We start from the raw sequence: 25772 nt of genomic DNA on the forward strand, positions 1-25772 counted from the left end.
ATCAGAGGGGTTGAAGCAGCAGCAGTGGCTGTGGCTCTCGGGAGGTTGTGATTGTGCAGCACTGCTCCTCTGGTGGAGTACCAGACAGACAGACATACAGATATCAGCCTGCCGATGGCCGAGCCGGGTGCTTTACTGAGCACTGAGCACAGCCAGCCAGCCTACATGGCCCAGCCGGCCTTCAAAGGAGAGTCTGCTGATAGGGAAGGGGGGTTGGGGGGCACAACTGTTAGGGGAGCCAGCTGCGCCAGAACAGAGCCCATCTGTCAGATGTGGCCCAGGTTCTCCCCAGAGGTAGAGAGGCAGCCAGAGGCGCCCCATAACCCCCTCGTACACCCCCACCCCATTGCATCCCCACACAACTAAAGTACATCACGTGCCCCCCTCTCACAAGTAACATTTGCATTTTTAACTATAAAAGTAAAAAAGGCCTTTCTTCTATTAGCGTACTTACAGTTTTTCTCGATTGTTTACACACATTTTCTGAAAGCATGCCTCATATTCTCAGAACTCTACACACAAATCAAAAAACACACACACAATGGGCAAAACCCCTCAATTCTCCAGCAAAATGAAACTTTACATTCAAAACAATGTTATTTCTTATCAAAATGGTATTTTGTTTTCAAATGACACACACAAACCATCATATGAATAGGCATTTATAAGAACCAGTTGAACACTGATGTGCTCAATGTAAAACACTATGATGAATGGAAAACACTTCTTCTCCATTCATCATAATGACTTAGGCCTTTTTTGGTTCAGTGTTGCCATTACTACAGACAGTACATACATAAGTGTGTTGTAAAATATTTGAGAATAATGTTTTTATACTCAGAACACACAAATACACGGTAACAAATATATTTTATTTTTCCCACAAAAACAATGTACACAGTGTACATCCCATTCCCAACCAACACAAAGTTGCACATACAGTGGTCTACATACAAAACAGAAGAATTTAATGTATACAGTAAAAAATGTATACAGTAAAAAAAAATAAAAATAAAAAACTATGCTGCATCCTCTCTTCTGTTGCGGTCTGGCCACAGCACCTCATCCACATCACAAGCAATGTTTTCCCTGGCCAAGCAGCGGGGGAAATATCGCCTAGCATGGCGATTCCAGCCATGAAAAGCATCAGCTGCTATATCTCCACATGCGTCTTCCATAGCTTGGAGAAGAGGTATACGCGTTTGTGGATTTCGGTCATACACTTTCCATCTCCAGGCAGAAAAAAATTCCTCAATAGGATTGAGGAATGGAGAATATGGAGGGAGATAAACAACTACAAAGCGTGGGTGGGCAGTGAACCAGTTATGAACCAGAGCAGCCCTGTGGAAACTTACGTTGTCCCAAATGACAACGTACCTGAGCTGCTCTGGGCCATCTACCTGATCTGGTGGAATGAGTGTGTTGTGTAGGGTGTCCAGGAATGTGATCAGATGGGCGGTGTTGTAGGGGCCAAGGGTAGCATGGTGATGGATGACGCCGTGGTGGGTAATCGCTGCACACATTGTGATGTTCCCTCCGCGCTGGCCAGGGACTTGAACAATGGCACGCTGGCCGATGACATTCCTTCCCCTCTTTCGTCTTTTTGTGAGGTTGAATCCAACCTCATCGATGAAGATGAACTGGTGCTCCACTGCAGCCACCTCTAGCTCAAGGACTCTCTGAAACACACATGACAATATCAGAAATAGACATGGAGTGGTCACTATTGTGAAGCACAATCATTATGATTACAATACTGAAATATGTATCATTTATACAGTGTTGAGAGTATGCATCAATTGTGGGATTGTATAGGACTCACTTGCACATAGTTATATCGCAATTCTTTGACTCTTTCTGAATTGCGTTCAAATGGCACCCTGCAGACCTGCTTCATCCTGAGATTATTTCTGCGCAAGACAAGGTCCAGTGTTGATAAGCTTACCCTATCAATATTTTGAAATATCTCATTGTTTTCTATTATTTTTCTTTGTATTTGCCGTAATGTTATGGCGTTATTTTCTAGGACCATGTTCATGATTTCAGTTTCCTGTTCAGGAGACAGAACACGTTCCCGACCACCTTGTGTTGGTAATCTTTCAGTTCTGCCAAACAAATAGTCAAATACTGTAAATACAAATTAGGAATACATTTCCCAAATACTTGAAACATACTTTATTTTTACAGTCCTACAGAACAGTCCACAGGCAATACTGTACTATTGTACTCATTGAGTACTGTATTGATATGCAGTACTGCAATTTTCTAGTGAGAGTAGATTTCTTACCTATTCTCATTTCGGAATGTCCGGATGATGGATGCTACAGTGTACCTGCTCAAATTTGGCTGTACTCTTTGCCCAGCCTCCCTCATTGTTAGACCATGGTTGACCACATGATCAACCAAAGTGGCTCGGATCTCATCAGAGATTACGGTCCTTGGCCTTCCTCGTCCTCGTCCTGCCCGTCCTCCTCCTCTTACTCTCACTCCTCTGGCTCTGCCTCTGTTTCCAATGTTGGCATCCATTGCTCCAAAACAGAAGAGCTCACCTGTTGCCCTTTTATGCTAAAGCTCTGATTGCTAATTGTAAAACTGTGTGACGGGTGTTTGCCCATGTGATGAGTCAGTGTGCATATTTGAATGGCAGTGTGTTCATTGTGAAAACAAGAGATTGTCTGCATGACAATTGTGCCAAATGCAAAGAATTGTGTGTAGTGTTTTGAAAAAAGTGTGTTTTAGAACTGCAATTTGAGTGTAAAGAAGGAATTGTGCTTGTAGTTCAGCAGAATTGGTTCAGGGGGTTGGTGCATGAGTTACATGTTGTGGTCATTGTGTCTCAAGTACCAGTATTTGTGTGTAAACAATTGAGAAAATCTGTAACTACAATGGTAAAATCCCCCCTTCCCTGATACACGTGTAAATATTGGACTATAAATTGTGCCTTCCTATATTATACTGATGCTAAAATGTCCATGCTATTCTACTGAGTCATTTACGTCATGTTCGTATTCTTTTCTTATTTCTTATTGTTGTTGCATTGTTGAGAAGGAACCTGCAAGTAAGCATTTAGTTGGACAGTGTATACCATGTGGTACCTGTACTTACACTATATATACAAAAGTATGTGGACATCCCTTCAAATTAGTGGATTCTGCTATTTCAGCCACACCTGTTTGCTGACAGGTGTATAAAATCAAGCACACAGCCATGCAATCTCCATAGAAAAACATTGGGAGTAGAATGGCCTTACTGAAGAGCTCAGGAACTTTCAACGTGGCACCGTCACAGGATGCTACCTTTCCAACAAGTCAGTTCATCAAATTTCTGCCGTGCTAGAGCTGCCCCGGTCAAGTGCGGTTATTGTGAAGTGGAAACGTCTAGGAGCAACAACGGCTCAGAACGGGACCCCGAGTGCTGAATCATGTAGCGAGTAAAAATGGTCTGTCCTCGGTTGCAACACTCACTATCGAGTTCCAAACTGCCTCTGGAAACAACATCAGCACAAGAACCCATCGGCTTCTTGGCCAATGAGTTTCCATCTCCGAGCAGCCAAACACAAGCCTAAGATCACCATGCGCAATGCCAAACGTCAGTTGGACTGGTGTAAATCTCACCGCCATTGGACTCTGGAGTGTGGAAACGTGTTCCCCGGAGTGATGAATCACGCTTCACCATCTGGCAGTTCGACGGACAAATCTGGGTTTGGCGGATGCCATGAGAACGGTACCTGCCCCAATGCATAGTGCCAACAGTAAAGTTTGGTGGAGGAGGAATAATGGTCTGGGGCTGTTTCAGGCTAGGCCCCTTAGTTGACGATGCAGGGTATCTCGTTAGTCGTCAGTGTCTGTGATGATGCAGGGTATCTAATGACAGTTCCACAACACCTCCAGTTACAGATGTCTGTTTGCATTAACAAACCTCAGCAAACCACAGCCACATGGAGAACATGGTTGCTCCGAATGCAGTTAGCTGTGGTTTTGCTGAGGTTTGTTAATGCAAACAGACGTCTTTAACCTCTATGGGCTAGGTGGGACGCTTGTGTCCCACCTACTCAACAGCCAGTTGAATCCTGTGGCATGTTATTCAAATACCTTAGAAATGCTGTTACTTCAATTTTTCAAAAATATGACTATTTTACACCATTTTAAAGATAAGACTCTCGTTAATCTAACCACACTGTCCGATTTCAAAAAGGCTTTACAACGAAAGCAAAACATTAGATTATGTCAGCAGAGTACCCAGCCAGAAATAATCAGACACCCATTTTTCAAGCTAGCATATAATGTCACATAAACCCAAACCACAGCTAAATGTAGCACTAACCTTTGATGATCTTCATCAGATGACAACCCTAGGACATTATGTTATACAATACATGCATGTTTTGTTCAATCAAGTTCATATTTATATCAAAAACCAGCTTTTTACATTAGCATGTGACTAGCATGTGACTAGCATTCCCACCGAACACTGCCGGTGAATTTACTAAATTACTCACGATAAACGTTCACAAAAAGCATAACAATTATTTTAAGAATTATAGATACAGAACTCCTCTATGCACTCGATATGTCCGATTTTAAAATAGCTTTTCGGTGAAAGCACATTTTGCAATATTCTCAGTAGATAGCCCGGCATCACAGGGCTAGCTATTTAGACACCCAGCAAGTTTAGCACTCATCAAAGTCAGATTTACTATAAGAAAAATGTTATTACCTTTGTTGTCTTCGTCAGAATGCACTCCCAGGACTTCTACTTCAATAACAAATGTTGGTTTGGTCCAAAATAATCCATCGTTATATCCAAATAGCGGCGTTTTGTTCATCCGTTCAAGACACTATCCTAAAGGGTAAATAAGGGTGGCGAGCATGGCGCAATTCGTGACAAAAAAAATCTAAATATTCCATTATCATACTTCGAAGCATGTCAACCGCTGTTTAAAATACATTTTTATGCCATTTTTCTCATAAAAAAGCGATAATATTCCGACCGGGAATCTGCGTTTAGGTAAACAGACAAAGGAAAAGAAAGCATTCGGTCGACGCGGGCACGCGCCTAAGCCCATAGTACTCTGAGTGGCCACTTGCCAAAAGCGATAAAGTGTTTCAGCCAGAGCCTGCCTCGATATCGTTCAGCTTTTTCCCGGGCTCTGAGAGCCTATGGAAGCCGTAGGAAGTGTCACGTTATTGCACAGATCCTGAGTCTTCAATAAAAAGAGCCAAGATGAAACACTACTTCTCAGACAGGCCACTTCCTGCTTGAAATCTTCTCAGGTTTTGGCCTGCCATATGAGTTCTGTTATACTCACAGACACCATTCAAACAGTTTTAGAAACTTTAGGGTGTTTTCTATCCAAAGCCAATAATTATATGCATATTCTAGTTACTGGGCAGGAGTAGTAACCAGATTAAATCGGGTACGTTTTTTATCCGGCTGTGTCAATACTGCCCCCTAGCCCTAACAGGTTAATTGGAGGTGTGGTGCTCTCCTGTGACTCATTTGTAAATGACATCTCATTCCTCTGTGAAGTAAGCAAAGTCTAAGTCACAGAAATAGAGAGAGTATTCGTCTTACCTCGCAACGACGCTGTCTGTACTCGATTGAGGGACGAGCGTTCGTAGGAGTTACGTCACCTGTCGGAAGACAATGTGAGAGAATCAGGGTGACTGCAAGTGTTATCAAGCAATTAACTTCAAGGGATATCTCCAGTTTACATAGACAAAATGAGGTTGTGAATATCGTTTTTTTACGCACATATTATGTGTATTTCATCAGTGTCTGGGATCTATGGTGCCATTCATATCATCTTCAGAAGGGGTGGGGAAATTAGATGTAGAGTAAATGCCACACTATAGACAGACTTTGTCTTGAGGGGTAGAAGCATAAACCTTGTATCTCTCCCTCTCTGTCTCCAGGCTGTGAGTTTATTGCATCAAGGTCGCAGCATAATCAGCAATAAAGCAGATTTTTGAGTTAATTGCAGTGATGCTGTTTATTATTTCACCCCACTAGTTAACTTCCTCCGACCATGTCTGCATGACCTTTGTATGGTTATTCTAAAGAACCCTCAAAGGGACTTCTACCAATTAGTGTCTTTATATTTGGCGATGTGTCTGATAGCAGCTTGCCTGGAGTTAAAAGGGAAGGCTGGCATTTATGAAGAGCTGAAGCACTTTCAGGTTGTCTAATTGAGCCTGACATTAGTGAAGTCGCTTGACATTAGTCATGTCCTGGGAGGATCAAGCCTTCACAAAGACATGGATGGCTTAGTGAGTTGACCTGAAGAGATAGCGCTTTTTCTGCACAATGATGTGATTATACCCCCCCCCTCCCTTCCCCTCATAACAGCCTCAATTCGTCAGGGCATGGACACTACAAGGTGTCGAAAGGCTTCCACAGGGATGCTGGCCCATGTTGACTCCAATGCTTCCAACAGTTGTGTCAAGTTAGCTGGGTGGTCCTTTGGGTGGTGCACCATTCTTGATACACACCGGAAACTGTTGAGCATGAAAAACCCAGCAGCGTTGCAGTTCTTGACACAAACCGGTGCGCTTGGCACCTACTACCATACCCCGCTCAAAGTCACTTACATTTCTCAATTGTCTCAAGGCTTAAAAACCCTTCTTTAACTTGTCTCCTCCCCTTCATCCACACGGATTGATGTGGATTTAACAAGTGACATCAGTAAGGGATCATAGCTTTCACCTGGTCAGTCAATGTCATGGAAAGAGCAGGTGTTCTTAATGTTTTGTATACTCAGTGTATCATTTGGATATTAGCTTATTATGTTCCATTATGTACTGTGTCTGTCTTTACTGTGTAGCCAAAGCAGCCACCAACTGCTTCTTTTGATATGTAAATCAGAACATTATCCCAATGTTCATGGCTTCTCTGGTGTCTATTTCCCCCAAATGACATGTTGATAATTCTCTCACTGTTGTGTGAGGGAATTATCAGTGTGAGGAGTGGGATCTCCATGGACATGAACAGCACTTTTGAAATGTATTTTGAAAAGTTAAATTTCCTTTGATGTAGAGACAAAATCCCTAACAGAATGCAGCACAGCGTAGACTTATTGAGTATAGGGTCATTCACTGTCCATGTCAGTGTGGGATAGAGCTTCAAAGCTGACGCACTGGATGGACACATGCAGGGGTGTGCGTGCAGCAAGCGTGTGTGTGTGTGTGCGTGTGTGTGTGTGTGTGAGGGGGTGTGTCTGTGGACAATGAGGGGTGGCGGCGGGGCTGGCTGCAGCCAGTAGCGGACTGTGGCACGCACACCCGTTGGTGCCAGAGGAGAGTTCAGGACAAAGCCAATGCAGTGTGCTGGTGATAAATAATGTAGGTGTAATATCACAAAATGGAGGTTTGGAGAGGCTGGTGGAAGGGCTGGGCTCGGTTGGAGGCTGGATGAAAACAGAACAGTAAAATCATTCCCCAGTGCATAAGCATACAGATCAATAATAATAATAAACCTCACACACAGTGGTGAATTATTCATAACCATTCTGTATTTTTTCATCTCTTTCATCCCTCCACGTTGTCCTCAGATGGCATTACTGGGCATTAGATGGAATAATGGCGCCAAGTCTGTCTCCATTAAACTTCATTGGGATTTTTTCATTAACAAAGAGCCACTTCGAAATGTGAGAGATCCAATAAAGTTTGTATATGAATATGTTCAGATGAATGGGTTGGAATGTTGTTTGGCCTACATCAATAGTCTGTATCCTTCCTTGTGCACCGTCTACTGCCCAATCCCAGTCTTCTGTCAGCTATGGAGAATGAGATTCCTATTAATCTCAGTCTTCTGTCAGCTATGGAGAATGAGATTCCTATTAATCCCAGTCTTCTGTCAACTATGGAGAATGAGATTCCTATTAATCCCAGTCTTCTGTCAACTATGGAGAATAAGATTCCTATTAATCCCAGTCTTCCGTCAGCTATGGAGAATGAGATTCCTATTAATCCCAGTCTTCCGTCAACTATGGAGAATGAGATTCCTATTAATCCCAGTCTTCTGTCAACTATGGAGAATGAGATTCCTGTTAATCCCAATCTTCTGTCAGCTATGGAGAATGAGATTCCTATTAAACCCAGTCTTCTGTCAGCTATGGAGAATAAGATTCCTGTTAATCCCAGTCTTCTGTCAACTGTGGAGAATGAGATTCCTATTAATCCCAGTCTTCTGTCAGCTATGGAAAATGAGATTCCTATTCCTGTGTCAAGTAGACTGTCATTTCTAGTGGTAGTTTCTCTGCTGCTGGACTCTTGTCAGCAGCAGTGTTACAAATAAATGGTATGAGGTAAATCACTCAACTCACTGTACTTGCCCCAAAAGTAAGTGAATTTCGCCTCTAATATTCAGCAGTCACATTACATGAGCATAACTCAAGATGGGACATGATTCTGAATAAAATCTAGCAATTTGCTGCGTGCCTCATGGGTGTGAACAATGACTCGTTTGAGGAAAAATGTTCCTCCTGGAAATAGTTCCTCATATCACTTCTTTGTGTGGATCATTACCATTTCCTAATGTTCCGCTCCATCTAATAGACATTCTGTTTCCCAATGGTTTATTAGAAGTGGAGAAAATGGTATTGATCTGACATGATAGTTTGGATCAGAGACAATGTGAGACACTTCTTACGGTATCCATGTGATGTGACACTCCACAGCTTCTGACCGTTGCTGCTACTGCAGGTGTCCCTGTGCCCTAGCCGCCTGTCTGTCCTCATGGTCCTAGCAGCCAGTAGCCCTGAGACCCTACTCTGTGAGGCTCTTGGGGGGCAGGCAGGCCCAGAGACTAGGGCGGGTTGGGGTGGGGATAGGGGGTGCTGGGGGTCTTCCCTGGCTTGTCTATCAACACTGGCCCACTCAGGTGTTCTACTATGAGCTCAGACGACCATGGACTCCACTGAGACCAACTGCAGCACTGATCTATTTTTACCACCTGGCCACAGCATGATGTCCTGAGAATTAGAACAGCAGCGTAGCGGTGTACACATAATTAGCAGATCACAGCAGGCACCTTAATAAGTCAACAACATTTTATGCAGTATCACTGTCTATAAGCACATGCTACAGTACACTAATATGAGGGCTTTATTATAGGGTGCAATAGTCTATATTGAAATGACTGTTATTATGTAGCCTGTGGATTTTAAACATTTACTCGATGTAGCATATAATTATCTCCATGGTATTTGCAACTGCAGAGGACACATAGTGGTAAAAAAAACATTGTATTTTGAAGCCTATGCTGTACTTCAGAACTCATGTCAGTCAAAATAAATGTGGGAAACAAATAGTCTGCCCTCTATCTCTGATTTGCATACAATAAATATTTGAGAGGTAAGAATGCTCTGAGACAGTTAAAGACATGCTCTGGAACTTTGGCGACTAGTAAGTCATTTTTACGTGTCAATGTGTAGTTCAGACATGCGTAATCTATGAGCAGAATTACTGGCTTACCTCAATTAGCCACGAAATCCTTAGTTTGAAAGCAACTATTTACTAGGGCCAGGACGATACTAGTATTGTGATACTCATTAGTATCGTGGCAAGGAAACAAAACAAGAAGTGGATTTTACTTCTTTAGGAAAACAGCCCTATTGTTGGAAACAAACATCATTATGTTGTCATCCAGTTACATACAGCAGGTTTTTAAAGTACCAAAGAGTGAAAAATATTGCAATACTGGTATCGTAACAGCCCTACTGTTTACTGGAAGCTATGCGGTGCTATTTTCCCTACATCCCCCCCACCCACAGATGGGCCAGCCTCCTAGCAATTTGAGTTCCAGCCAATGAGATTCAGCCCCTCTCCATTTTAGTGACAGCTAGCAAGATGCACAAATAGCAGAGTGAGAGAGGGAGCAATGACATGGTGCACGTCTGCACATATGTGACGTAGTACGCAATTTTCAGGGACCACTTTTGGCTTGTGAACGTTACTTTCTGAACTACTGGCTAAAAGTATACAAAAGGTCAGGAGTAAAGATGAGAGAAAATTGAAAATTACTGAATAAAAGGTTATTTATCCGAGAACTGAAATATCGGAGTACCTTATTATGGATATCCATGCTTTGAAGTAAAAGAAATCTACACAAGAGACTGCCAGATTTACGACTAGAATCCCATCCATTAATGTCAATTCCTTGTGTTGTCTGTTAAACTGCAAATTGGCTCAGAGTTGGACAGAGCAAGACTTTTTGTAAAACTGAGAAACTAAAAATAAATCCATCTTGTCATAAACTTGCTTCCAGAATCTAGTAAAATTGTCAAGGTGAAAGTGATTCCTTCTCAAAATGTGTACTGATGCTGCTGTTCAATTTATTTGTATACAATTCCATTTCTCTCTCGAAGGACCTGCCTGCTTACAAATGCATCAAAAATATGTCAGTCTTCGTTTCCCTCTGTCACTAGTAGCTGTACACTCTCTACTCTGATTGTTCAAACTTTTCTCTTTGTCAAGTCCATCAAAGGGAATATCTCAGAGGCTCATCTTGGTTTATTTAGGTCACATTGTGTGAGTCTGCTGCTCGATTGCCTTCTGAAACTATTGTGCTCCTAACTTAGTTTTTGCGGCTATAGACTATATATAGAGTGCCTTCAGAAAGTATTCATACCCCTTGACATAATCCACATTTTGTTGTGTTACAGCCTGAACCCAAAATTGATTAAATATATATATTTTCTATGTCACCCATCTACACACAATACTCCATAATGACAGTGAAAGTGAAAACATGTTTATAAATTCTCACAAATTTATTGAAAATGTAATACAGAAATATCAAATTTATATAAGTATTCACACTCGAGTCAATACTTTGTAGAAGCCCCTTTGGCAGCGACTACAGCTTTGAGTAGTCTTGGGTATGTCTGTATCAGCTTTGGGGATTTTCTCCCATTCTTCCTTGCAGAATTTCTCAAGCTGTGTTACATTAGATAGGGAGCAGCGGTGAACAGTAATCTTCAAGTCTGAGTTGTCCTTATGTTAGGCCCTGATCTGGCTATGCCATATGGCTGTGGGCTACACTAGTTCATTTAGCAGACAAGATTTGTTTAGAATTCTGTGGCATTATTTGTATTATTTTATAGTATGAAGAATACAATTGAACATGGCTAAATAAAATAGAAAGGATATTTTCTCCAAGCAATTTGAAGAAGTGTACACATACGGCTATTCTGTGCTGAGTGGTAACAAAGAAACCGGTACTCCTATATGCTTAATTTTTTGTTATTTATGTAACTTTATTTGTGAAACAAATGTTTGGCTATATGTTTAGATTTTTTATACATTCTAAGGCTTCATGATGCAACTCTAATTAGGATTTTTTTTTTAAGTCTCATGAAAGGCATGAGCTCTGCTTAGTTTTTTTTGCGCAGGCTGTACACACTTCATCAGTCTTTCATTCACAATTTGACAAGCACTTGATAATGCCTCAAATCCCCTTTGTGTGGCCGTAATGCCCCCTAAAAAATGCATGCCTCTTGCGGCCAGTGTTGTGCCCTTGGGCTGAATATATAAATTATAATTCCCAGTGGTATACTTAAGAATACTTTAAAGTACTACTTAAGTATTTTTGGGGGGTATCTGTACTTTACTATTTATATTTTTGACTACTTTTACTTTTACTCCACTACAATCCTAAAGAAAATATTGTACTTTATACTCCATACATTTTCCCTGACAACCAAAAGTACTCGTTACATTTTGAATGCTTAGCAGGACAGGAAAATGGTTAAATTCACACACTTATCAAGAGAACACTTGGTCATCCCTACTGCCTGGCGGACTGACTAAACACAAATGCATCTTTTGTTGGAGTGTGCCTCTGGCAATCCGTACATTTTACAAACAAGAAAATGGTGCTGTCTGCTTTGTTTAATATAAGGAATTTAAAATGATTTATAGTTTTACTTTTTCTTTTGAAACTGAAGTATATTTTTCAATTACATTTAGACTTTTAGTCAAGTAGTATTTTACTGGCTGACTTTCACTTTTACTTGAGTAACTTTCTATTAAGGCATCTATACTTTTACTCAAGTATGTCAATTGGGTTCTTTTTACACCACTGATAATTTCCTTCTCCCGGCTGCATTCTCCAAAGCACCTCTCACTCACGTGGCTCTCCATCAAGTGATCAGGTCTTTCTCACAGGCTACAAGTGAAGACTGACATCTGGGACGCAACTGCGTGTGTCCTTATCCAATTCTGAGGCGCATGAAGATATTGGAAGAACTGTCCACATTTACTTTTCGTCAAGATGAGTAGGCCTAACAAACAGCAAAAATTAAAATGATAGGCTAATATTGTCACCCATCAGACTATTCTTGATTTAAAATTGTCTTTACATATACTAAATCATATATGTGTGAAATTAGTTTTGAAACAGGGACAGCGGAAAAAAGTGCATGTCAGCTATGCACTTAAATAGCGAATGGGGGATTATTTTCCAATGGTTCATTTTCATGCCAGCCAGATAGGCTACACTCCTGTTGTAAAGAGAAGCGATGTGCTTAATATTAGGAAAGTTGAGAAATACATACATTAGGCCTAGCCTATAGAAAGCTGATGGGATCCTCCTTTTTTTATAGAGGCCATCACATTTCTCACGCAATTGCATAGCCTATAGAAATGTTGCGCAACATGAGCTCATGGGCTCTCATGAAATGTTTGATTACATTTTTGATTACATTTGCACTGATGTCTGAGTGATTAGAGGGACAATAGAGGGCTGAGTACCAGGCAGTTAGTAAGTTTGGTAGGCTACAAATGACCATCAGCAGCATCAGAGCTTGGAGAAGCCTAATCACGTGACTAAACGGTCACATGGAATTTGACTGCCGCCATGACTCATGACCGCTGGTGTGGTGGTAATATGGTCACTAACAGCTCTCTCCAATCAAGTTGTAGCAACATCTCAAGGATGATCATAGGAAATTGGATGCACCTGAGCACAAGTTGGATTGTCATAGCAAAGGGGTGTGAATACTTATGTAAATGTGAATTTTTTGCATTTCATTTTCAATACATTTGAAACCATGTTTGCGCTGTCGTTATGGGGTATTTTGTATAAAGGGGTAGTACAAAAATCTATTTAATACATTTTGAATTCAGGCTGTAACACAACAAAATGTACAATAAGTCAAGGGGTATGAATACTTTCTGAAGGCAATGTAATACTAAAGTACAGTCCGAAGAAGACTGGCCACCCCTAGGTTCCTGCCTTCTAGGGAATTGTTCCTAGTGTTACAACCTGGCTCAAGATTGTAACAAACAATAGGAAACCACACACTGAGTAAAGGAATTACAAAGATAATCAGATGAGGCATGGTCAGTAAATTATGTGTCAAATGCCGAAGCCACAACTAAAGGTACGCATGGAGAGAGGAATTCACTTGTTGAATATGGGGGGGGGCTTTATGCCACAGCTGAGTTTTCACAGGTGTGCCCCATCAGCACTGACGACCTTCCCAGCTCTGCCCAACAATCTCTTGCAGGAAGCAAGCACAGCAAAACCCAGAAGGCAAAGCAGGGAGGGGCCGTCACACTAGGCACTGTGCTTCTGCCTCTGCATTGCTTGCTCTTTGGGGTTTTAGGCTGGGCATCTGTAAAGCACTTTTATATTTAATAAAATACATTTCATAATAAAGTATTGACTGTTTATGTTGACACTGGGGTTTCATAGAGAAAACCCCATATGGCCAGTGCACAACTCTTCTTAGCTCTTGATGACCAAAATGTAAATGTAACATGTCCTGATAAGCGCAAACACGATCATGTTGCAGAGGTTCACAACATGGGTCAAGAAAACTTGTCTGAAAGGCAATTTACAATACATTACTCTACTCTAAACCTAATTGGACCACAAGTCTCTCAGACATCTTTGCAGTGCTAAAATAAGTCAGGGTTCATCATGTGAAAGAGGCAATTAATTCAGACATGATTAGACTAACACTGTGGATTCAACAGTCAGTGAATAGAAGGAATTGAAATACATCAGTATTTGGTAAGACTACTAGAGATATGGGGGTAGCAGGGGAATATGTTTCCCACAGATTTCCTACAATTGAGTCAAATGTAGGTCATCTGTCCCTGACCATAGCGTAGTAAATGATAGGAAAGAATGGACACCCTGGAATTCTAAGGGTGTACATTAAGTGTACTCTAAAGTAGGTTGGGACTTCAAAAAACAGTGCATTGATTTTGAGAGAGTCAACTTCAGCATTGTAAGTAGGAGTATTGTTCTACAAATGACACCCTCTATAAACCAAAGAGCCATTAAAATGAAAGCTCTCCCCAGGAGATCTGTGAATCGCTCCCCAGCCCTCTCAAAGATACCACCTGTAATGAAAAACATTTCATTTCCAAATGGGAATCCACAAACAAGGGGACTGAACTGGCCCTCTGGCTAAATGGGTTTATTCTCCTATATTGTTAGACTGATAAAATAGCAATTGCTTGGCTAGAGTCCCTTTAGAGGCCAGGCAAGGCAATATGACATATTTTGTAGTTACAGCGAGAGTCAAAAGCCCACTCGACATGCCTGTTATGTGTTATATTAAATCAAATGAAATGCTATTCGTCCCATGCTTTGTAAACAACAAGTGTAGACTAACAGTGAAATGCTTCCTACGATGCAGAGCACGACATGGGGCACGACAACACCCCTTCCCTACAATGCAGAGAGTAAAAAAAAAATGGAGAAATAATAGGAAAGTAATAACATAATAATATAAGTAATAATAAATACACAATGAGTAACAATAACTTGGTTATATACATGGGGTACCAGTACCGAGTCGATGTGCAGGGGCACGGGGCAATTGAGGTAGATATGTACATATTACTAGGAATAAAGTGACTAGGCGACAGAATAGATAATAAACAGTAGCAGCAGCAAATGTGATGAGTTAAATAAAGTTCAATCAAAACAGGTCAATGATAGTCCGGGTAGCTATTTGGTTAACTATTTAACTTACTATTTATCAGTCTTATGGCTTGGGGGTAGAATCTGTTCAAGGTCCTGTTGGTTCCAGACTTGGCACATCAATACCGCTTGACATGCGGTAACAGAGAGAACATTCTAGGACTTGGGTGACTGGACTCTTTGAAAACATTTTGGGCCTTTCACTGACACCGCCTGGTATAGAAGTCCTGGACGGCAGGGAGCTCAGCCCTAGTGATGTACTGGGCCGTACCCACTACCCTCTGTAGGTCCTTGTAGTCGGATGCCAAGCAGTTGCCATACCAAGTGGTGATGCAGCCAGTCAAGATGCTCTCAATGGTGTAGCTGTAGAGGATTTGAGGGCCCATGCCAAATCTTTTCAGACTCCTGAGGTGGAAGAGGTGTTGTCGTGCCCCATGACTGTGTTGGTGTGTATGGACCATGATAGATCCTTAGTGATGTAGACACAGAGGAACTTGAAGCTCTCGACCCACTTTACTACAGCCCCTTTGATGTGAATGGGGGGAGTGCTCAGTCCTCCATTTCCTGTAGTCCACGGTCAGCTCCTTTGTCTTGCCGAGGGAGAGGTTGAAGTCCTGGCACCACACTGCCAGGTCTCTGACCTCCCTATAGGCTGTCTCATCATTGTCGGTGATCAGGCCTGTCGTCAGCAAATTGTCGGTGATCAGGCCTGTCGTGTTCGGCAACGCAGTCGTGGGTGAACAGAGAGTACAGGAGGGGACTAAGCATGCACCGCTGAGGGGCGCCTGTGTTGAGGGTTAGAGTGGCGGATGTGTTGTTGCCTACCCTCACCACCTGGGGGCGGCCTGTCAGGAAGTCCAGGATCCAGTTGCAGAGGGAGGATTTCAGTCCCAGGGTCCTTAGCTTTGTGATGAGCTTGATGGGAGAGGGCAGTGTGGAGTGCAATAGAGGAGTGCAATGGAGATTGCGTCATCTGTGGATCTGTTGGAGTGGTATGCGGATTTGACTGGGTCCAGGGAGGGTCCAGGGATGATGGTGTTGATGTGAGCCATGACCAGCCTTTCAAAGCGTTTCATGGCAACAGATGTGAGTGCTATAGGGCGATAGTCATTTAGACAGGTTAACTTGGCGTTCTTGGGCACAGGGACTACAGGGGTCTGCTTGAAACATGTAAGTATTACAGACTGGGTCAGGGAGAGGTTGAAAATGACAGTGAAGACACTTGCCAGCTGGTCAGCGCATTCTCCGAGTATGCGTCCTGGTAATCTGGCCCTGTGGCCTTGGGAATGTTAACCTGTTTAAAGGTCTTACTCACATCGGCTACGGAGAGCGTGGTTACACAGTCATCCGGATCATCTGCTGCTCTCATGCATGGTTCAGTGTTGCTTGCCTCGAAGCAAGCATAGAAGGCATTTAGCTCATCTGGTAGGCCCCATCACTGGGCAGCTCGCGGATGGGTTTCCTTTGGTAATCCGTGATAGTTTGCAAGTCCTGCTACATCCAACGGGCTTCCTCGTATTGTATTTGGAAGATCTAAGCCGGCTATTCCCAACCTGGGGTACGCGCAATGCAGTCGGGGGTACTCCAAATAAAAATGTGATTCACATTTTCAAATAATGCGTTTAGATTTTCCAATGGGGCTATACATTTGGGTGTATATTTTTTTCTCGCCTGAGTAGCCTCGTTTCACTGCCAAAAATAAAATTAACATCTAGTGTTCAGCGAAATAACAACACAATGTCAAATATAGGTAGCCTAGTCAAATAATTAACATCCTATCACATTAACCGTTACTCTCTCGCGGTAAACCTTCACTCTTGCGCAGATATTTAGAAACGATACATGCCAATTTGAAAAATAACCCACGGCAGTTGGAGCGAGAATTAAGATGACTTTCGAGTCGTAAGACATGTATAAAAGCAACAGATACCATTAATAAGAAGGGGCCAGAAGCGTCTTATATGGTGAGCTACCGAGTGGCTAGGACAGACGAGGCCCATACTATTGTGGAGAACTGAATTATTCCTGCTGCCGTTGATATGACTGGGACAATGCTGGGGGAAAAGGCCCAAAAAACTATACAGACAATGACTCCATCAAACAACACTGTTTCACGACACATCAGTGACATGATAGGAGATGTTTTGAAACAATTACTGCTTTGCATACAAGCCAGTGAATTCAATGCATTACAGCTGGATGAGTCAACAGACGTGGCGGGCCTGGCACAGCTCCTGGTATATGTCCGTTACGTTTAAGGTGGGGTCAATTAATGAAGACATCCTCTTCTGCAAACCACTGGAAACCGGGACAACAGGAGAGGATCTTTTTAAAGTACTGGACAGCTTTGCGACATCAAATGGACTTTGGTGGTCAAGATGTGTTGGTATCTGTACTGATGGCGCAAAAGCCATGATAGGGAGACATAGTGGAGTGGTAACGCGCGTGCAAGCAGTTGCTCCCGATGCCACTTGGGTACACTGCAGCATCCAGAGAGGCTCTTGCTGCCAAGAGAATGCCTGACAGTTTGAAAGACGTTTTGGACACTACAGTGAAAATGGTTAACTTTGTTAAAGCAAGGCCCCTGAACTCTTGTGTATTTTCTGCATTATGCAATGCTATGGGCAGCGACCATGTAATGCTTTTACAACATACAGAAGTGCGCTGGTTATCAACGGGCAAAGTATTGAGACGTTTTAATTAAATTGAGAGACGAGCTTAAAAAGTTTTTACTGACCATCATTTTCACTTGTCTGACCGCTTGCATGATAACGAGTTTTTCACACGACTGGTCTATCTGGGTGATGTTTTTTCTCACCTGAATGATCTGAATTTAGCATTACAGGGACTCTCCACAACTATATTCAATGTGCTGGACAAAATTGAGGCTATGATTAAGAAGTTGGAGCTCTTCTCTGTCTGCATTAACAAGGACAACGCACAGGTCTTTCCATCATTGTATGATTTTTTTGTGTGCAAATGAACTCAAGCTTACGGACAATGTCAAATGTGATATAGCGAAGCACCTGAGTGAGTTGGATGCGCAATTACGCAGGTACTTTTCCAAAACAGACGACTCAAACAACTGGATTCATTATCCCTTTCATGCCCTGCCTCCAGTCCACCTATCGATATCTGAACAAGAGAGCCCTATCGAAATTACAACAAGCGGTTCAGTGAAAATTGTATTTAATCAGAAGCCACTGCCAGATTTCTGGATAGGGCTGCGCTCAGAGTATCCTGCCTTGGCAAATCCCCCTGTTAAAACACTGATGCCCTTTGCAACCACGTACCTATGTGAGAGTGGATTCTCGTCCCTCATTAGCATGAAAACTAAATACAGGCACAGACTGTGTGTGGAAAATGATTTAAGACTGAGACTCTCTCCAATACAACCCAACATTGCAGAGTTATGTGCATCCTTTCAAGCACACCCTTCTCATTAACCTGTGGTGAGTTATTCACAATTTTTTATGAACAAATAAGGTTTTATATGTAAGATGGCTAAATAAAGAGCAAAATGATTGATTATTAATATATTATTATTTGTGCCCTGGTCCTATAAGAGCTCTTTGTCACTTCCCACGAACCGGGTTGTGATAAAAACTCACTAATTCTTATGTTTAATAAATGTATTGTATAGTGTGTGTGTGTGGCAGGCTTACAATTATGGCAAAAAACAACATTTGAGAGTGCGCTGACCCTGGTGCTAGAGGGGGTACGCAGCTGGAGGTTGAATGTTTGAACGGGTACAGCACTATAAAAGGTTTGTCAACCACTGATCTAAGCCGTCTGCTAATTGGTTTTGGAGACTGATCTCTCTGGGTCCACAGGGGTAAACAGTCAAGGCTGTGTAATTTGTCAGTTGGTGGTTATTCTTTGGGGAGGAAGTGGGCTTCCATTTGCTGATCATAACAGCAGTTACTTCCTATTGTAAAGCCTACAAACATCAGTATGTTGCAGACCTGCAAAAATGATCTCTCAGACTCAAATGTCAATAGCCTAAGTCTACATAACTTTGCAAAGCGGAGTGTTCTACTGCTCCCTCTTATAATTGTTCTAAAATATTAAACATCTGCAACTACTAAAAACCACTAGTATGTCTCAACCTGGAGCAGGATAAAAGACTTTGATGTCATTCTTAGATAATGAAATACTGCCCCCGCTTGGTTTAACAGGGGAACAGGTTTTAGTTTTCCATCATTGAAGGTCAAACGAGTCATGTTGTACACGATGAAGACACAGCAGTTTTATTTTGTATGCTAATCACAACAAGGGAGATGTGCTGAGGCAGATGGTTATTGATGATCTTACACTATTAGCACCAACAGTAGTCTCTGGGCGCAGTTTTTCAAAAATGATCAATCTGGGTTTCGTCTACCGGATAGGAATACATGCATAGAAATAGAATAAATAGAATGGGCCCCAATTCAGAATGAATAGAATGAGTCCCAATTCAAGTAAATTATTTGTATAAAGGGAGTCCACATTCAAGTAAATTATTTGTATAATGGTAGTCCCCATTCAAGTAAATTATTTGTACATTCTATACATTCTATTTCTATGCATGTACTCCTGTTCGATAGCCGTAATCAAGATAGACCATTTTTTGCAAAACTCGGCCCTTTCCGCTCGGATCATTCCGCTCTAAAATAAAAACCACACATATAATGTTGTGAATACTAGGATCTGTTCTAGATTGGATCAGTAGATGAAGTGTAGCCTACAATGAATTGAGGTCAGGTTTTTCTGTTTCCTTTGATCATTCTTGTTTTGTTCCCATGCAGCAGCTTCTCACAGTGATGCTTTCTTTTCATAGAACATGATAGTGCGTGCGTGCGTGCGTGTGTGTGACAGAATGGTTTGAACATCAGACTTTCTTTGAGGTGAACTATTTTCACGTGGCACCAATTTACAGTATGTATTCTAGACTGCTGTTTTTTCTTTAGCTCCTCGATCCTCTAAAATGTTATAATTGAATGGAAGTTACAGTAATCTAGAAAGTTAAACTTTATCTTATTGTAGCTAATATATACAGTACCAGTCAAAAGTTTGGACATTCCAGGGGTTTTCTTAATTTTTTACTATTTTCTACATTGTAGAATAATAGTGAAGACATCAAAACTATGAAATCATGTAGTAACCAAAAAAAGTGTTATACAAATCGAAATATATTTTATATTTGAGATTCTTCAATGTAGCCACCCTTTGCCTTGATGACAGCTTTGCACACTCTTGGCGTTCTCTCAGTCAACTTCATGAGGTAGTCACCTGGAATCCATTTCAATTAACAGGTGTGCCTTGTTATAAGCTAATTTGTGGAATTTCTTTCCTTCTTAATGCGTTTGAGCCAATCAGTTGTGTTGTGACAATGTAGGGGTGGTATACAGATGATAACCCTATTTGGTAAAAGACCAAGTCCATATTATGGCAAGAACAGCTCAAATAAGCAAAGAGAAATGACAGTCCATCACTACTTTAAGACATGAAGGTCAGTCAGTCCAGAAAATGTCAAGAACTTTGAAAGTTTCTTCAAGTGCAGTCGCAAAAACCATCAAGCGTTATGATGAAACTGGCTTTCAAAAGGACCACCACAGGAAAGGAAGACCCAGAGTTACATCTGCTGCAGAGGATAAGTTAATTAGAGTTAACAGGACCTCAGATTGCAGCCCAAATAAATGCTTCACAGAGTTCAAGTAACAGACACATCTCAACATCAACTGTTCAGAGGAGACTGCGTGGATCAGGCCTTGATCGTCGAATTGCTGTAAAGAAACCTCTAATAAAGGGCACCAATAATAAGAAGAGACTTGCTTGGGCCAAGAGACACAAGCAATGGACATTAGACTGGTGGAAATCTGTCCTTTGGTCTGATGAGTCCAAATTTGAGATTTTTTGTTTCAACCGCCGTGTTTTTGTGAGATGCAGAGTAGGTGAACGGATGATCTCCTCATGTGTGGTCCCCACCGTGAAGCATGGAGGAGGAGTGATGGTGTGGGGGTGCTTTGCTGGTGACACCGTCTGTGATTTATTTAGAATTCAAGGCACACTTAACCAGCATGGCTACCACAGCATTCTGCAGCGATACTCCATCCCATCTGGTTTGCAGTTAGTAGGACTATCATTTGCTTTTCAACAGGACAATGACCCAAAACATACCTCCAGGCTGTGTAAGGGCTATTTGACCAAGGCGAGTGATGGAGTGCTGCCTCCATATATATATATATATTCTCAGTCGGTTTTGTCTGTTGCAAAATGTTTTGCAACGGAAACCATTTAGTGTTTACTCTACGAACCAAACGGAACCAAACGGGGAGGGACCTACCTGAATTTGCCCAATAGAAACTATCTTTTTCGTTGGAAAATGTTTTACGTTTGGAGTAAACGGTTTCTGTTGCATAACGTTTTGCAACAGACAAAACATTTTGCAACGGAACTCGACTAATGAATAAACCTCAGCCGTCTGCTCTAATGGCACTGCAGCACTTTGCAGGCTCCTGTGAGTTTGGCTTAATCACTTGTAAGACTTGATTGAGTGTGTGTTAATAAACATTAGTCTGTCTCTCTCCTCGCCAGTGATTAGTGGTTTATGTGCTCTGCTCTCCCGTCCCCAGGCTGAAGACGCAGTCCTGAAGATTGATGGAGGGCCATGCTATTCAAACAGCAGGCGTTGCTGAGACAGAAGCTCTTCTTGTTGGGCAGCCTTGCTATCGGGAGTCTCCTCTATCTAGTGGCCAGGGTTGGGAGCTTGGATAGGTATGTCGTTTGCTGAAAGCAATGCCTGTTGAATGTGAAGTATAGAATGATTTTTGTTTATATAAATAATCTAATATTTTTTTCAAATATCAAAATCTTGATCATATGATTAGATTATGATAAGACTTCATAGTATTTAACAATGTGTTTAAAGTTAAGTCCAAAGTGCTCTAAAGTTTACTGATGAAATTATTATATAGAACTAAATGTCTCTTTCTGTGTTTTCCCCTCCTCCAGGCTGCAGCCTATTTGCCCCATAGAGAGCAGACTGGGCCCTCCTCACCTGCCGGAGCAGATCCCTCTCCGGACCCTGCAGTATAAGCGTGGTCTGCTCCATGAGATCCGCAAGGGCAATGCCACCAAAGAGCAGATCCGCATGCACAACCTGGTGCAGCAACTGCCCCGGGCCATCATCATCGGGGTGCGCAAGGGGGGCACTCGCGCCCTGCTGGAGATGCTCAACCTGCACCCAGCTGTGGTCAAGGCCTCGCAGGAGATCCACTTCTTTGACAACGAACAGAACTATGCCCGGGGTATCGACTGGTACCGGGAGAAGATGCCCTTCTCCTTCCTACACCAGATCACCATTGAGAAGAGCCCCGCCTACTTCATCACAGAGGAGGTCCCCGAACGCATCTTCAAGATGAACTCCTCCATCAAGCTGTTGATTATTGTGCGTGAGCCCACCACCAGAGCTGTGTCCGACTACACACAGGTGCTGGAGGGCAAGGAGCGTAAGAATAAGACCTACCACAAGTTTGAGAAGCTGGCCATCGACGGCAACACGTGTGATGTGAACACAAAGTATAAGGCGGTACGGACCAGCATTTACACCAAGCACTTGGAGCGCTGGCTGAAGTACTTCCCCGTGGAACATTTTCACATTGTGGACGGCGACCGTCTGATCACAGACCCGCTGCCTGAGCTGCAGCTCGTCGAGCGCTTCCTCAACCTCCCCTCCAGGATCAGCCGGTATAACCTGTATTTCAATGCCACCAGGGGATTCTACTGCCTGCGATTTAACAATGTCTTCAACAAGTGCCTGGCAGGCAGCAAGGGCCGCATCCACCCTGAGGTGGACCCCTCAGTGGTGGCCAAACTGAGGAAGTTCTTCCACCCCTTCAATCAGAAGTTTTATCAGATTACTGGGAGGACGTTCAACTGGCCCTGAGAAACTAAGGGAAGGTCTAGGCCTAGCCTATATGAACTTCTTAACTGAAGTTGTTCTGTTGGCATTTTCAAGATGTCAACCACAACAATATTAAAGGATATTAAAAGCACTTTGATTGAATTTAATACGTAGAGGAGAGTGGGGTAAATTGAGCCGAAGGGTTAGTTGAGCTACTCCTTGTTTCTAGGAAACCATACACAAAATGTACCATGTGACCAAATATTAAGGAAGAGGTCGTCATTTCATGGAGTCTATGAAAGAAAAAAACACATGGAAAAAGTGGTAAGCAAGTTAGGGCAAATGAATGTATTGTGTTATAGGTTTCATGCGGCTTGTATCTAAACCAAGGTGGATTGTTTTGTATATCAGTTGGGGTCTCTATAAGCTACAATATGAGGTCCTAAACCTAGCATGAAAGCGCATCCTTGTACCTGTGTGGGCTAATATAGTAAAAATGTTTGCCTTGGGGTAAGTTGAGCCAATGGCCACCATACCCCATACAGATTATGATTACATTTAGTCAGTTTTATGCATAATATGCATCGTATTTTTGCAATGTGTCATTCATATGAACTCAATATACTGCATTTGTATTGTTATAGAGCAGACCTAATCATTCCCTGTGTATACAATTGTAAAACATCCAGGGATCTAGCCCCCCTTTAGGTTCTTGAGAGAGCAGCGAAGGAAGTGAGAGAAGGGAAGAAGTCCATTCCAGAAGCACCAAGGGATTTACTGAATGACACTGAAGAGGTACATTGACAAAAATGAAAACAAACATGTACCTGTGTGAAAGAGAGGCTGCGACAGAGTAGCAGAGACACACAGGTCTTATCTGATGACATGGAGTCTGAGCTTGCTAAGCATATCCAGAATATCGCGGACCAGCTTCATGGGCTTAGTAGCCTCAAATGCAGAGAACTTGCCTACGAATTGGCACATCGAAACAATATCACTGTCCCAGACAACTTGTCAAGAAATGCAAGGGTAAGTCATATTTAACAGATACATCTATATCTGAATATAGGCATACATTTAAAATTTACAGTACAATATACCTCACCCCCATTCCATGAATTAAACTTTGACTAACCTGCACCATCACCCACTGTCACAGGGCACCATCACCCCAAGGTGGATCAATTTACTTTATCCCTATGCTCAATTTACTCTGGGATAAGTTGTGCAAAGAGACCTATTTTTTTTGACAAACTATGTTTTTAAAACTGTTATGTTTACATGAATTGATTATTTCCAGGGATACACAACATCCTGAAATATATGTAGATATCTTTGTTAGAAAGAATACTATATTGTTGTAGTGAGGCTGAATGTAAAAAAATGGCTCAACATACCCCACTCTCCCCTGTGAGAATGACAATGTGACCAAAATCTGTAATGGAATCAATGTATGTTTGTTTCTTAATATGTAAGGGGGCATAAGAGGAAAAATGGTTTGTGAGTTGTGTGATTACAAAACAATTCAGTTTAATGCACCTGATCTTTCTTCATAATAATTCACCTGTCTGACACTTGTGCCCGTTATAAACTTGGCATTTTGCCATCATCTCAGCCAATATTGAATGAAGGGTATACTAAAATGAGCGATAGACATGAGATTATTTTAAGTGAACATGTGGATTTTAAAAGAAGACTTGTCAGTCAACAACACATACATTTAACATATTTAAAGGCTATATCATGAAGCTATATATGTGGCAATGTTTCATATAAAAACAACCTTGACAAAGACGTAGGCTTACGTGTTCTTGCAGTTCTGAGTGTGATAGTCTTGCATTTATTACAGTTCTCATTTTGGTTTTGCTTTTCTCCTGCATGTGTATTGAACATACAATTGACAAAGCATTGGCTCTCTAATGTAGTGTTGTGTTATTTAATTTATTCCAGTATCATTCTTTAAACATGTGCTACTTTTATTTGTTTCTATGTTGTTTTTAGGTAGTTTTATTTTTCTCAAACTACCATGACGTACTTGTATCCGTAATATAACCCAGAAATCTGTAGAAGGGTAGGAGATTCTCATGAGGGAATGGGAACATAGATTTCTCATAAAATTCTGACTCCGATGATGTCCTCATACGTCAAGCATTTAAATGTTGAATAAGGGATTTAAAGTGGTAACTTTGTTCTCATTCTTTTTTTCCAGTATTAATGACATGTTTGTCATTCCCCTTGGTGAAAAGCCACAGTAAAAAAGTAATTTGTTAGTTACTGTCAAACCATCTAATGCTTATTCTACTACAATTAAAATATTTGTCTTATGTGCAAATAGCCATCCTGTATCATAACTGTGTTGTTCTGTAACAAAAAATAATTGAATTAAAATGACATGTAAACACGTGTCAGCTGAGTCATTTATTATTTCTGTTTTGTCTCGTAATCTATCGTGTGGTTCAAAGACTGAGACTCTTCCTTGATGCTTTCATTAATAATCACTGGGTCATTCTATTGAGTCTGTAATTTCAATTAAATTAGAACTAGAAACTCCTGATACCTTCATTAATTGCCCACATCTCAGCAAATACATAATTCCACATTTAGTATCTTATTATTAGAGGGTCAAAGTAAAACAGAAAAAGTGGTATTTTCTGATCTGCTGCAGTGCAGAACAGCTATTCAGCCACAAACTATCTGGCAAGATTGTTCAATGTCCAATTTTTCCAAATCCTAATTTCCATTGCTTCAATGTTGGCTTGTCTGGACTGTATCTGAGTCAGGCTGTGTGTACAGTTTAATCTTATTGAATGATGACACCTACTGCTGTGCAGTTGAATGAGATGATGAATCATGTGGGAATGGAGTGGCAAAGACTCAATAACAAAAATTGTCCTTCACAAAAATCTGAGCAGGTTGTTCATCCTTGTTGCAATAATAAAGATGCTGA

At 41.7% G+C, this 25772-nt stretch overlaps 1 protein-coding gene across 1 annotated transcript in view; it reads left to right on the top strand.

Annotated features, from left to right (window-relative positions):
* Positions 1-25229, top strand: part of LOC106571321 (heparan sulfate glucosamine 3-O-sulfotransferase 5) — a 99670-nt gene extending 74441 nt beyond the window's left edge. Inside the window, exons 2-3 of the mRNA XM_014144259.2 lie at positions 21555-21696; positions 21934-25229. Of these exons, the coding sequence (XP_013999734.1) occupies positions 21590-21696; positions 21934-22867 (1041 nt within the window). The 5' untranslated portion in view covers positions 21555-21589 and the 3' untranslated portion in view covers positions 22868-25229. The remainder of the gene's footprint in view (positions 1-21554; positions 21697-21933) is intronic.
* Positions 25230-25772: the final 543 nt, after the last annotated feature.

The sequence above is a fragment of the Salmo salar genome, chromosome ssa15 (genome assembly GCF_905237065.1).
Source record: "Salmo salar chromosome ssa15, Ssal_v3.1, whole genome shotgun sequence".
In the NCBI taxonomy this organism is placed as follows: domain Eukaryota; kingdom Metazoa; phylum Chordata; class Actinopteri; order Salmoniformes; family Salmonidae; genus Salmo; species Salmo salar.